General features: G+C 51.9%; 6 protein-coding genes across 6 annotated transcripts; 3 read left to right on the top strand and 3 right to left on the bottom strand.

Moving 5' to 3' along the window:
* Window positions 1-122: 122 nt before the first annotated feature.
* On the bottom strand, window positions 123-1,539 carry HMPREF1120_07568 (26S protease regulatory subunit 7; the record flags this gene model as incomplete). Its single annotated transcript, XM_009161795.1, has 3 exons — window positions 123-1,232; window positions 1,283-1,397; window positions 1,445-1,539. The coding sequence occupies 3 exons, from the start codon at window positions 1,537-1,539 to the stop codon at window positions 123-125; spliced, it is 1,320 nt and encodes a 439-aa protein (XP_009160043.1).
* A 468-nt stretch (window positions 1,540-2,007) lies between these two features.
* HMPREF1120_07567 (T-complex protein 1 subunit delta) lies at window positions 2,008-3,678 on the top strand (the record flags this gene model as incomplete). The annotated part of the gene is made up of 2 exons (XM_009161794.1): window positions 2,008-2,058; window positions 2,119-3,678. 2 exons carry the CDS (start codon window positions 2,008-2,010, stop codon window positions 3,676-3,678), a joined length of 1,611 nt encoding a protein of 536 aa, XP_009160042.1.
* A 1,386-nt stretch (window positions 3,679-5,064) lies between these two features.
* Window positions 5,065-6,252, top strand: HMPREF1120_07566 (uncharacterized protein; the record flags this gene model as incomplete). Its single annotated transcript, XM_009161793.1, has 4 exons — window positions 5,065-5,227; window positions 5,319-5,341; window positions 5,453-5,678; window positions 5,807-6,252. 4 exons carry the CDS (start codon window positions 5,065-5,067, stop codon window positions 6,250-6,252), a joined length of 858 nt encoding a protein of 285 aa, XP_009160041.1.
* A 538-nt stretch (window positions 6,253-6,790) lies between these two features.
* HMPREF1120_07565 (uncharacterized protein) lies at window positions 6,791-9,258 on the top strand. Its single transcript, XM_009161792.1, has 2 exons — window positions 6,791-7,101; window positions 7,191-9,258. The coding sequence occupies exons 1-2, from the start codon at window positions 7,033-7,035 to the stop codon at window positions 8,844-8,846; spliced, it is 1,725 nt and encodes a 574-aa protein (XP_009160040.1). The 5' UTR covers window positions 6,791-7,032; the 3' UTR covers window positions 8,847-9,258.
* A 168-nt stretch (window positions 9,259-9,426) lies between these two features.
* Window positions 9,427-11,247, bottom strand: HMPREF1120_07564 (NADPH oxidase; the record flags this gene model as incomplete). The annotated part of the gene is made up of 1 exon (XM_009161791.1): window positions 9,427-11,247. The coding sequence occupies one exon, from the start codon at window positions 11,245-11,247 to the stop codon at window positions 9,427-9,429; it is 1,821 nt and encodes a 606-aa protein (XP_009160039.1).
* Window positions 11,248-12,914: 1,667 nt separating this feature from the next.
* On the bottom strand, window positions 12,915-13,683 carry HMPREF1120_07563 (ubiquitin-conjugating enzyme E2-16 kDa; the record flags this gene model as incomplete). The annotated part of the gene is made up of 5 exons (XM_009161790.1): window positions 12,915-13,054; window positions 13,109-13,292; window positions 13,349-13,378; window positions 13,479-13,524; window positions 13,640-13,683. 5 exons carry the CDS (start codon window positions 13,681-13,683, stop codon window positions 12,915-12,917), a joined length of 444 nt encoding a protein of 147 aa, XP_009160038.1.
* Window positions 13,684-13,789: the final 106 nt, after the last annotated feature.

Here is a 13,789-nt window from a genome sequence, read left to right as displayed (position 1 = left end):
CTTTAAGTCTTATTGACAAGCCTACAACTGACCGCCCTGTTGGTACAATTGAACCCTTCCTCGGTGCCCGCGTTGCACAAACTCCGGGACAATGCTGGCTCCCGTGACTATGCCAAAGCCATCTAGTTGTACTGTGCGTAAGCACTCGTACTGTTCCACTTGAGGTTGCCCTTGATGACCTTGTCCACCGCGGCGAGGAAGTCCTTCTCGGTGGCCACCTTGCGACGACTTCGAATGGCGAACATGCCCGCTTCTGTCGCGACACTGCGTAGTTCGGCACCGGTCGCATTCGGGCACAGTCGTGAGATCAACTCCCACCTAATGTCCCGCTCCACAGACATACTCTTTGCGTGGATTCGGAGAATGTTGGCTCGACCGTCGAGGTCGGGCAAAGAGAATTCGATCTTCCGGTCAATCCGGCCGGGTCGCATGAGGGCAGGATCGAGTGTGGAAGGTCGGTTGGTCGCAAACATGACTTTGATGTTTCCTCTCGAATCGAAACCGTCAAGTTGAGTGATAAGCTCCAACATGGTTCTTTGAACTTCGTTGTCGCCGCCAGCGCCGTCGTCAAACCGAGCACCACCAATGGCATCGATCTCATCGAAGAAGATAATGCAGGCCTTCTTTGTCCGGGCCATTTCGAACAGTTCTCGAACCATTCTAGCACCCTCGCCCACGTATTTCTGTACTAGCTCGGATCCAATAACTCTGATAAAAGTGGCGTCCGTTCGGTTTGCAACAGCTCGTGCGCATAGCGTCTTTCCGGTTCCTGGAGGTCCGTATAGCAAAGCACCTTTGGGAGGGTCGATTCCAAGGTTGACGAAGCGCTCTGGCGACAGAAGTGGCATTTCGACCACTTCTCGGAGTTTCTCAATCTGCTCTTTACAGCCACCTACATCACCGTACGTCACATCGGGTTTGTCTTCAACCGTCATCATCGTCACGCTAGGATCAATCTTTGGTGGCAATGGGAGCATAATAGAATACTTTTGTCGATCGACACCAACGCGCATTCCTTCTTCAATATCTGTAGGGCTCACTCGTTCCCCAAGGTTGACGACGAACTTCGCAATCTGCTTGACGTTGATAACGTATTTGCTTTTCTCGGGATCTTTCTCATCCTGTATGATCTTTGTACACCGCGCGACTTGCAAGGGCTGTTCTTCTGACATTCGCTGACGATCGGCTGCCACATCCCATAGATGCGGAGGGGCAAGCCCCGTATCTGATTCCTGTAACACTTCAGTAAACGGCCGGAGGACCGAATATGGCATCCGCTTACCTTGACGCCTATCTTTTCATTGACGCTCTGTTGTTTTTCTTTGATTTGCTTCTCAAGCTTCTTTAGTGCCGAAGCGTATGGCGCGGCGCCATATGTTCTCAGAACTTGTATGTCCCTGACTCTGTCAGCACGGTCCGTCAATATGGTGTGTAAGCATCTTACTCTTCTGTCAAGGGTGTGATCTTCTTCTCGGGCTCTTCGTCAACGGCATAGTTCTTCTGGTATTTCTCCCAGTTTTGCCCGGTGGCACTGGGCATTTTCGAAGATTATGGAGCGAGCGGAGGGGAGAGGGAAAGCAGGTATGTAGATTCGTTTCGGGGCCGAAGGACGGCAAGGGGGTTCGACAGCTTGAAGCAAGGAGCGTGAGGAAACCGTGGTGGAATTGATGAGATGGCGAGTGTTGATGGTCACAAGAAGTACTGTATGTCGCAGCAACTGCACCGCAGTGATGCTGTTGCATTCCGTAATCGCGCGGTGCCTGAGATTGCACTTGCAGGTTGCCTGCTCGCCACTAGAGACACGATGCTTCTGTACTGCGGACCGGAAACGCCCCTCCAACGCTCTCCAACTTTCGCAACTGGAAATTTACCGTACACCTGCTTCATTATTCCGAACGTGATTCTGTTTGGCAATACCAGGGGAAAGCTGTGGTTCAAACTCGTGGAATCAACAGTTCTACATAGTCTCCTGATCCGCCAACGTTTCCTCACCCGACCTGACCAACCATGGCTGCTACCTTGGGAATCCAAGGCAACGTGGGAAATGCGGCCTTCAAAGTATGTCGTCCTTCAAGTTCCGGGTTGATGAGAATTTGTCCATATTAACATGTTTCGCAGGATAAAGAGAAGCCCATGGCAGTGCGCACAGCGAATATTCTTGCCGCACGAGCCGTTGCAGATGCCATTCGAACTTCGCTCGGCCCTCGAGGAATGGACAAAATGATACAGACCGGCAAAGGAGAGAATCTTATCACAAACGACGGCAACACTATGCTGAAAAGTATGAGCGTCATGCATCCGGCCGCGAAGATGCTGGTCGATCTCAGCGCGGCGCAAGATGTCGAGGCTGGAGACGGAACGACGTCTGTCGTCGTCATCTGCGGTAGTCTGCTGGGAGCGGCAGACCGATTGCTTGCAAAAGGCATCCACCCTACCATCATCTCCGAATCCTTCCAAAGAGCCGCTGCCGCTGCAGTCAAGATTCTACACGGCATGTCGCAGCCCATCTCGTTAACAGACCGGACGACCCTTCTACAAGCGGCTTCCACATCCCTCTCTTCGAAGATTGTGTCGCAACATTCCGGATTACTTGGGCCCATGGCGGTCGATGCTGTCCTCAAGACTATTGATCCGAAAACCGCCGACAATGTCGATTTACGGAACATTCGGATCGTCAAGAAAGTTGGTGGCACGATTGAGGACTCGGAAATGATTGATGGTGTGGTTCTCAACCAGCCCGTTATTAAGAGCAGTGGTGGTCCAACAAGGATAGAGAAAGCACGAATTGCGCTGATACAGTTCCAATTGAGTCCGCCCAAGCCCGACATGGAGAATCAGATTGTGGTCAACGATTACAGACAGATGGACAAGATCCTCAAAGAGGAGAGAACCTATCTCCTGAACATGGTGAAGAAGATTCAAAAAGCCAAGTGTAATGTGCTTCTCATTCAGAAGTCCATCCTGAGAGACGCGGTTAACGACCTGTCACTACACTTCTTGTCCAGACTCAAGATTATGGCGATCAAAGACATTGAGAGAGATGAAGTGGAGTTCTTGTGCAAGAGCACGGGCTGCAAACCGATTGCGAATATTGACACTTTCACCGAAGACAAGCTCGGCAGTGCAGATCTCGTCGAAGAAGTTAATGCCTCGGGCGCAAGATACGTCAAAATTACTGGTATTCGCACAGCATCGCCACAAAGCCAGACGGTGTCGATCGTCGCTCGAGGTGCCAATTCACTCATCCTGGATGAGGCCGAGCGCTCAATCCACGACGCTCTTTGCGTGATCCGATGTTTGGTGAAGAAGAAGGCCCTCATTGCAGGCGGTGGAGCCCCTGAAATTGAGGTTGCGTACCAGCTGGCCAAACAGGCCCGAGAATTGACTGGCACCGAAGCCATATGCTGGAAAGCCTTTGCGGACGCCATGGAGGTGATTCCCACCACGCTGGCGGAGAATGCTGGTCTCAACAGCATCAAGGTGGTAACTGACCTTCGGCATCGGCATGATATGGGGGAGAAAAATGCCGGTGTCAGTATTCGAAGCGGAGGTGTCAAGGCCAACATTGCGGAGGAGAAGGTCTTACAACCTCTGCTTGTGAGCACGAGTGCGATCGAGCTTGCCGCCGAGACAGTCAAGATGATTTTGCGTATCGATGATATTGCCTTGTCACGGTAATGCAGGGTTACTCGGAGAAGTAGATGTGGGGTGATCTGGTCAGTCGAGGGTCCGAGTTGTAGGAGACGCGCACAGCGCATGGCGTGGTATGTTGATTCGATCATACCCTCACCGGTGAAAAAGCATTCGGGCTATTCTGCCCTCTGCCATGGCTTCCTACACGTGTCACCTCAACAGAGTAGGATCCCGGGTGATCGTGATGCAATTCTGGCTCGCTGGCTAGACTATTGGAGGGCGCCCGCCACAAAACATCAAGCCTACCAACCTTGGACCAAGCAAACAGACACCTTGGTTCATCCCCAAAAGGAGACGTCTTTGAAATGAGCCTGCACACTCAAATGCCGGTCATCGCCAGTTCAAACCCCTGGTAATCTCAAGCTTCGCAACAGACACATGGGCAGGAGACACGAGGAACTCTGGTTCTCATATTGGCGGATAAGATAGAGGTGGATCAAGTCAGGTATACCGATCTGCTTCGATCCTAGAGCCGAAATGCGTGTACATTCTTTCTCGAAAAGCCTTGAGTTTCTTTGAACGTCATGTTTATTCTCACCAAGTAAGATGGACGCCCACATGACTCGGAACAGGACCGTAGTCGGCATCGTATTCGGGGTTCGACTCGGCTTGATTCAAGGTGTCATTTGGACTGGTACATGTAAGTAATCGGATCCTGGAAAGTCTGCCGAACACGAATACGAGACAATGGCATTGCCTCAAATTAAGCATTGCCCTAGCACCGAATCTGGCATATAAAATCGTACACGAAAACGAAAACGAGGCTCAGCCTGGACCTTTTGTCTCCATACCGTCCGTCATAGTACGATGTGTTCCCTTCGTGGGTACGGTACACGTCTAGGAAATCAATCAGTCAATCAATCATTCCATGGGTGGTGCACCGCCATGGGCCCCATCCTTCAATACCTGCCGAGCTTCGCTCGCTGGCGTTGAGCGAGTGGGTGGCACAGTGTCACAGTCGATAAGAAAACGAGGGCAAATGGTTTCGCGCCATTGATATTGAGCAGGCTCCAGCGAAAAATGAAACCCCATGAGCAGGGTAGACACGTACCGACGCAAAAAATGGCATATCTATTTGACTATATATCTCCCCGTTTGATGTTCCTGACTACAATCTTCATGCGCTGTGTGTTGTCTGCATTGTCGTCTCCATTTTGCATTTTGCCTGCCTCGTCTTTCAGTGCCTATACCACTGCAACCAGTCCTCAGCCTGTCGACTTGAGAGCATCTTGATTCCACCACTTCTGGTCCTTTTACCACGGCGCCCTGATATTTCCTGAATACCTGCCGATATCATACTTGTGCGCCGCGCATCAGCCCTAGCAGCATAAAACAATCACCAGGCCCCGTGGGGACGTAACACCGGCAAACATGGCAGGCAGCGATGGGACCTACAAACTGTACCAATATGACCCGTCAATGGCGGCGGCCGTCATCTTCATTCTCCTCTTCGTCGTCTCCTCACTCCTGCATACCTACCAGCTGATACGGACGCGGACGTTGTACTTCATTCCGTTTGTCATTGGGATATATTGTACGTTTGTCACCCCATCTTACGGGCCTCTCACTGCTCCAGTGACGCTCCGCAAGGCTTTGTCGTGTAGCTGACGGTTTCTATGAAACAGTGGAATGGATAGGATACATTGGCGTAAGAATTCTCCCGTCTTTTTCGCCCTCAAGACCTTTCTGCCCTCTACCTCTCGAATCCTCGTCCTGCCGATACGAGAAACCGCAACTGACATGGACCTTCACTCCACAGAGAGCGATCGGACACACAGAGACCCCGAATTGGACCGTGGGCCCTTTCATCATGCAGTCAGTGCCAATTCTGGTCGCACCCGCCTTATTCGCCGCCTCGATATACATGGAGTTGGGACGGATCATCCGCATCACCGACGGCGCCAGACACTCGATTGTGCCTTTGCGCTGGCTCACCAAGATCTTCGTGGCTGGAGATGTTCTCTCCTTCCTAATGCAGTCGTCCGGTTAGTCAACACGTTCAATTCCCTATGATAACACCCTGTACCGTTATCGGGCAAGGAAAAGAGAAGAGGAACAACTTCCGCTGTCCTATATCGCTTCATACATCCTTCTAACATTGTCTTTTCTGCAGGCGGCGGCATCATGGCCGGCAACGGCCCTAATTCAATGACGACGGGCGAACACATCATCATCGGCGGTCTGCTCGTGCAGATTGTTTTTTTCTCATTCTTCATCGTCGTGGCCATTGCCTTCAACGTGCGCATGAACAGAATCCCGACGTCCAAAGTTCTCAATAGCGATGTTACGGCCCATGTGTGGCAGAAACATCTCTTGGCCCTTTTCGCCGGCAGTATACTAATCCTTGTCCGATCGGTGTTCCGGCTGGTCGAGTACGCGCAGGGCAACGACGGATATCTGATCTCGCACGAAGTGTTTCTGTACGTCTTCGACGGAGTCCTCATGTTCGCTACTACGGTCCTTTTCGCCGTCATTCATCCGAGCGAGGTCAATGCGATGTTGAGCGATAGAGGTGGCAAGGTTGTGAAGCAGATAGTCTACGTCTATCACAAGAGGTGAAGCGGGAAAAGACATGGTGGCAGCGACACACACTTTGAACTTGACCAAGAAAGCGTGCCATTGGACTTTGATACTCGGGACGAGATCCGTGGGGGCGTTCTTGCTCTCAGAATGAGAGGCGCGAATACATAGAGAGGGCGCACTCTTGAGAGATGCATTTTGAAGCACGGCGTATTGGAGTCTAGACAGGATACAGATAAAGATGCTTCTCAGGTATCCCCAAGCATACATCCGATTCAAACCACATGTACTGTAAATTGGCACACGTATATACAGTCTCCCTTTTCGAAGACATAATCACAATGTCAATAGAAGCGCCCCATCCTTTAAGCAGCTGTTTGGTGGTACTACTGGTGGCACTAGTGGTTGAGGAATCAAACGTTGGAAGAAGAAGAAGAAGGGTAAATTCATTGCAGGGCGTGGAAAGAGAGACAGACGGCCAACATTTGGAAAGCGGCGGCAGGAAGGCTGAATCTGGGTATTACTATTAAACCAAGCACAGGCAACAGCAATTTATATGCATTCATTCGCTCGAATTCAACCACCTCCACACACCGCCACCGCAAAAGGGTTGTTTTGATTTACCAGGGACTACTCCTGCCAGTGCGGACTAATATTGCAGAGTGCACTCAAGACGTCGCGGACAGTAACGATACCGCTTCGCTCTTTGCTTTAATCCTTCTTCCGAGTCCTTCACAGACGTCACTTGTTCTGGGATTACAAAAGGACGCAGGAGCCTTCTTCGTCGCTCCGCTTGGTCCAGATTTACTGTGCAATTTCATGCCACCGCGTCGGACACATAAGAAGTCACGCAAAGGTTGTCTCCAATGCAAGCAACGACGTGTCAAAGTAAGACAAAGTCCCTCCAATCACTTAGTTTCCCAAATGCTGTTATTCTCTTGTGGAACTCTTGTTCATGCTCCTACCGAACCCTTTAGTGCGATGAAAAGACCCCCGTATGCGGCAACTGCACGAAGCGAGAGCTGGACTGCTCATACCGTGAACAGCATGCTTACACTCCAATCAACTATCATGACACCTCTTTGAGTGGAGGCCGGGGTACTATCCGGTCACCGGCTACCACTACTTCGACCGGAACTGGGGGGAGAAGTTCGGCACCAATCCGGCCCTCGTCAAGTGGTACCAACACTCCGGCTTCCAATGTCGTTGGGGCCCCAGATGTTATTTATCCTGCTGCCAGTGGCAGCCAAGACAAGGGACAACACCTTCTTGACCTCGAAATGTTGCATCTTTACACCACCGTGACATACCGCAGCTGTGTGGGTATGATCCAGAGCGTGGAGACCGGCGACCTGTGGCAGAAGTACGTGCCTCGGAAGGCTCTCCAGTACGACTTCCTCCTCCAGGCTCTTTTGGCTTTCGCGGCCTTACACATGACGACATTGAAAATAGAGCAGGAACAGCAAAAGGAGCAGCAGCAGCAGCAACAACACCAACACGATGTCGACTATTCGTCACGTCCCGAAGCCCATATCTATGAGATTTCGACGTCATTGACGAATTCAACGCGCCCTGCAGCTTTCTACTTGCGCAAGGCTCTGGAATATCAAAACCGAGCCGTTACACTTTTCAGAGGCTCAGTGCAGGACGTCACGCCGGAAAACTGCAGTGCGGTATTTGCCTTTTCCAGCATCACGATGCTGTTTGCAATGGCCGTCCCGGGCATTGAAGCCACCATATCGGCGAGCTCGACCTTGAGCGCAGCTCCGTCCGCCTCATCATCTCCATTCACCTTTTCAGCCGGCAGTCCAGGTCAAAGTGCCGGTGTTCCCTACCGGCAAAACCTGACGCCCATGGAAAGTATTTTCGCGCTGTTCGAATACCTCAGGGGCGTTGCTATAGTCTCCGGTCTGGGCCGAGAAGCACTACGCAAGTCGCCGTTTCGTCTCATCCTCGATCCCTATGCGGAGTACGCGAGCGGAAATTGGCGCCTGACAGACCCGGACCTGATCGAGGCGTTGAAGCGCCTGGCTACGCTGAATGAGGAACTCAACAAGCCAGCCTTGGCTAGGAATGAAACATCTCCCACCAATCAGTCTTACGATCGTCCGCACTGGAGCAACGACAACCACAATGGTTGTGGTGGTGGTAGTGGTGGCGACAATGGTGGCCGTGATGGTCATGATGGCGACCGTCCTCCTAAAACCCGCCATCAGATCTACGAAGACGCCATCCGCCATCTCGAATGGTGTTATTCCAAACAAGAACCACCCCTTGCAATTCTCGTGTCGCCAGGCGATCCGGCGCTGCTAAGCTGCTCATCGACTCCTACGCCCACTGCCACGTCGACTCCCACGCCTACTGCGACAAATCCAGGCCCCGATCGAGGCCACATAATAGGTTGGATCGGCATGGCCGGGCCCGACTTCGTCTCGCAGTTGCGGCAGGGTGAGTCGTTCGCTCTGCTCATTTTCTCCCACTGGGCCGTCATGCTTGACCTTCTCGATATGTTTTGGTGGTCTCATCACTCTGGCCGCGCCTTGGTTGCTGAGGTGGCCGACATGTTGCATCCCCGCGGACCGGAATGGGAAGAGAGGACGAGATGGGTGAGGAGGAAAGTTGGGTTACTTTAGTGTCTCTGTTAACGCAATGCAATTAAATCACAACCTGATGTCATATATCGACAGTGTCAAGAAAAGAACTAGTTCTTCTACATACATACTACCGAATACAAGAAGAAAGGCCAATGGACGACGATGAATTGAACGCTCAAGTATATTCATCATTTCAGTCAAAAGAGAGACTGACTGTGTCAACGATAGGTAGGCAGGCCGTAGAAAAGAACGCTAACCCGAACTGCTGTGCCTTGCCTTGGGTACTCTATAGATATACTGTACATATACTGTGTACCACTCACTCATTCACTGTCACTGCAGGAACATGAGCCATGCATGACCACCAAGATGGGTGTGGAATCTTACTGTAAAAATCTCTTTTGCCCAATTGGACCAACAAAAACCTGGGGTGGGGGACTGGATTGGACTGGACGAACAACAGCCAGAGCCAGCAGCACAAAGAAAAACCTTTGACTTTGATCAAAAGTTCTCTTTGCCCCAGACAAAACTGAATCCCTTATCGCCCTCACTGTACATGTTACATTTGACATGCAACTGCGACCCCAGTCCTTTTGGTCCGCAGAAAAACACACCAGCTTCACCGGGCGAATGGATCTTGCGGATCGCTCGGAAGACCATGTCCCAGTTCGGACGGCCAAAGTTGGTCGGGGTGCGCAGGCCCGTGATGGCGTCGGTGTCGGTCGAGTTGAGCATGATGTTGTTGGCGTCGGCGGCGGAGATTTTGGCGGTGAGGTACTGAACCACAGCAATTAGTACACAGGCCGACCGAGGGACGTAATACATTTCGAAGAAAGTGAAGACTTACCGCATGAATCTCAATGGCATGCTGCTTATCTTGAGCCTCGATAGCCGCCAACAAAGACTTGAACCATTCCAGAGACCCGAAATCTCGACACACCCAGAAGAAATAGACTTTGCGCAGCCGCGACTTGCCGTTGCCGCCACCGGTGTTTCCCGTGCTCATGCGGTACCAGATCGACTTCAAAATGCTGGCGAAGGGAGTGACGCCAATACCGGCACCGACTAGCACAGCCGTTTCGAATTTAAACACGTCCTCGGAGGCCGAGCCAAAGGGCCCATCGACATAGACACGGGGCAGGAGTTTCATCAGCCCGCCGGGGGCCATGGAAACGACTTGGGAGCGTTCCTTCTTGGCCCCGGAATTGTCATCACCACCTCGACCTCCTTTGCTGTCGTCACATCCCAACGCTTTACCTAGAGCTTTTGTAAAGTTGCCGACCATACGGACGTGAACGGAGATATAGTCCTCCTCGGGGGCTGAGGTCAGAGTAAAAGGGTGGTATTGCCATATCGAAACCTCGGGACAGCACAAAAAGATATACTGGCCGGCGCGGGTTTTTGTTTTTTCCTTGTGCATTTGGATCTCGACGACATTGCTAGGGTGCTGGATGACTTTTGTGACAAAAGTCTTGTGCCGACCCCTAATCTCGCGCAGGACTCGTTCAAGCAAGTACGCAAAACCGCCGTACATCCAATACTCCCAGAAGACACCGGTGCCGAAACAAAAGGGGGCGGTGTCGGACTTGATCATGCAAAAGGCGCCGTGAACGGACCAAAAGACAAAAAACACAATGAACAGGTGATGGACGGACCAGAAGCGCTCGTAGTTGGCCCGGCGGGGTTTCTCGATCGACGTGAACAGCATGGCCATCAGGGCAAACAGCATCACGTACCCGGACCAGCCGGGACCCGTGACGAAATTGATTTTGAGGAACCCGACAAACCCGAGTTTCTGCTTGATGGCCAACTGGGCAAAGTTGTTCCAGTGCGCGATCGTGTGCACCCACGTGAAGAAGACGATCGAGTAGGCCACGAGTTTGTGGAAGGTCAGGTTCTTGTCGAAGGGAACAATGCTGTTGAGCGGTGTTTGGCGCAACAACGAGATCAGGGTTCGACACACGGGGAACAAAATCAATGCCACGTCGAAATGCAACACCAATGCTGCTGATCGGGCGATCGGGTATGTGATGCCAAAGATTCCTCGAGCTCCCGTCAGGTTGTCCTTGAGTTGGTAGTTCATGAAGCCAAATGCGAAGATGAGTCCGTGAACCAGCACGAACACTCCGACCACCATTCGGCGAGACCCTTCATTGACCATCCACCGCTCGAATTTCTCTTTCGGTGTCAAATCCCGTGGCGCATCGCCGCTCACTTCGCCCGACAACAACATCCGAGAGAGAGGCGTCGACCGCGTTCGCTCTGACATGCTCGAGCTGGCTGTCGAGGACGTATTTGACCTGGCCAACGGCTTCTCCAGGTAATACATTGCTGCATTATTGTGCGTCGTCGTGTTGGACCGGCCCAGCGGTATGTCGTAGAGGTAGGGGGGTGGTTGTTGTGAGGGTAGTGATCGTGGTGGCGCCGACCTGTTGTTCATGGCGGGCGGGCCAAAAGGGTGTATGTATTGTAAGGTAGTTGACCTCAGACAGGCCTGGGCTTGTGTGGCTCTGTGTCAAGGCCAACTGACTTGAGACAAGTGTTCAAGAAATCTGGTCGCTTTGAAACGTGCTCCTGACACAGTATCAGTATTGAACCAGATGACGACTGCGTAAGGCCACTGACTGACCTCCAGTAGTAGTGGTAGTGCTTGTTTGATCGGTGCTTCGCGCCAGGCAAAAGCGGGTTTTGTGTGAGAAGTGAGTGGTGTTACTGTATTATACTATATACTGTCAATTGAAATGGGTGTACTTTTGAGAAGAAGAAGACGATCAACAGAGGTAAACAGATCGGGGCGGGGACGGCGCGAACAAATAACTACGAACACAACTACAATACTCCTACCACTGACAGTAAAAACGTCGAAAGCCATGAGAAAAGAGGCTTCCGGCCCCCTTCAGCGCTTGTGGCCCGAACCAGTAGCGCATCCACTGCTTCCACTCGCGAACTCGATGCAAGGTGAAAGAAAGGGGTAAACTGTCTTTGCCAAGTGGAGGACTGCGCGCGCAGGGAACAGCAGGATCTGGTGGAGCGCGGGACTCCGACTGGCGACTCGGACTCGGCCTGGTCCATGGCATCAGAGAAAATCCACATGGCTGGAAGGCGGAACCACGGCGACAATCAATGCGTCGGGAACCAAGTCCAGACGCTTTGTCAAGTGAACGGACTCGAGTCGAGTTTCGGTGGCCGGGATGGACGGGCCAAGTTAGCAAGTAATGTCTTTGTCTTCACCGTTCAAGTTTGGCGCACAGCGATATGAGGCGAGGCCAGGCGCAGCTTGAAGGGGTGAAACACGCCAGGGGCCTTTTGACAATGTTCGAAACAGCCCAGAAAAGCGAACAAATTCCCTTCTTCTGCCTCTTCCAGTCTCGAGGGTTCTGGTCATCCTAGGCACTCCCTGTTGCCGCTGCATCTCCCTGTTTCAACTCTTGCAAGGGTTCTCTCAACTGCAGTGCAAGTGAACTCTGTCGACTGCGACTCCGACATCTGATCAGGCCACAAGACCGATAGGCCCCTTACGGTCGCCCGGCTCTGTTGCGATTCACATGCATATGAGTGCGTGTACTCCGGGCCTGAACCTTAGGTACGTACGCGGACGGGCTTCAGTGCCCAGTAGCAGCTCCTATTGGTTTCCGTTCACAATCGAATGGCCAGATGACGCCTTCTGCCTGGGCCAGATGAAGTGGTGGCAGTTTCAGAGCCCTCATGGTCTGCAGACGGGGCAACAGCAGGCATCATGCGATGAAATACACACTACAAGGTGCGGAAAAATGAACAAGATACGAAAAGAAGTCGGAGAGCAAAATAGCACCATTGTTATCCTTAAAGCATGCCCGTAGCCGTAATGCATCATAAGAGTTCCATTCCCAAATCGTGCTGTTGGACTTGAGCACAGCCTTAGGTTTACGCCCGTTTCTCCCGTTGCTGTCGTTTGCATTCGCAATGTCATGCCAATGGTGCGCTTTCATTCGCTGTGGCACTTCCCCATGATCCTTGTATTGAGTCGCCCACTGCGTGGATCAATCGGAGCATCTGTTGCCTTCAAGCTGTTACCCTTGCTTGATAATGCAGAACACCGGCTGACCGCCTCTCCATTCTCCCCGACGACTAGATTGCAAACTTTCTCGTCCATTCTCTGGCCGTCGCTTCATAGCGGGCACGGTCGGTCTTGTACACGTGTGCGATTTCCGGAACGAGAGGATCATCGGGGTTGGGATCTGTGAGCATGGAGCAGATGGACAGCAGCACTGGTTCAGATGTTAGCTTGAGATTTCATCATGTGGTGGTTCGGCGTTTCGTACCTTTAGATATCGTCAATGCGGGGCTCCATTGGTCTCGGAGAATGTCCAAACAGATACTGCCGTTGGAGTTGATGTTGGGGTGGTAGATTCGGGTGGTGAAGTTGACCTTCGGTGGCTTGAAGGGGTAGTCTGTGGGAAAGTGGATTGAGAGGAAGAAAACACCGCCCTGGAAAGGACTGTCGCCCTGTTTTAAATGTTAGTACCTATTCATTGATCAAACTCAAAGACTAGAATACTTACGGGACCCATGATTGTCGCTTGCCAGTGGAACTGTGAATGCAATGTTAGTCGGAAATTCAGAGGACCTTACGACCGCAAACGTGGACTCTGTGTGTAGATTGCCACCCGGCGGCCAGGGTACGCGACATACCAGATCATCTCCTATGGGACCAGCTGAGCATGATGAGGGAGGATCACTATAATTGCCACTAATCAGTATTGTGTTCTGCTTCTTAGAAACACCTTATCAGGCCGTGTTTGCCAACAGCCCTTGATATTGCGGGTGTCCGGAAAGTACGAGAGGCGACTTACCGGCCGAGATCTGTGAGTTCTTTGTTGATTCGCTTCAACGCCATGGTTGTCGGATCTGAAGATGATGGTTTGAAAAGGTCTTGAAAGGCGAAAAGGTGGTTGAAAACCGATTTGACGTGGGGCTGCAATCTGAGTCAACCTTGGTTCACC

This window comes from Exophiala dermatitidis, assembly GCF_000230625.1.
Source record: "Exophiala dermatitidis NIH/UT8656 unplaced genomic scaffold supercont1.6, whole genome shotgun sequence".
NCBI lineage: Eukaryota > Fungi > Ascomycota > Eurotiomycetes > Chaetothyriales > Herpotrichiellaceae > Exophiala > Exophiala dermatitidis.
Note: the sequence above shows the minus strand (reverse complement) of the source record. Positions and strands in the feature narration are given on the sequence as shown.

Bases quoted from the DNA above. Each gene is read 5' to 3' on its own strand.
- HMPREF1120_07565 (XM_009161792.1), top strand. From the start codon at position 7,033: ATGCCACCGCGTCGGACACATAAGAAGTCACGCAAAGGTTGTCTCCAA. The intron at 7,102-7,190 runs GTAAGACAAAGT...CGAACCCTTTAG, and splicing joins GCAAGCAACGACGTGTCAAA to TGCGATGAAAAGACCCCCGT.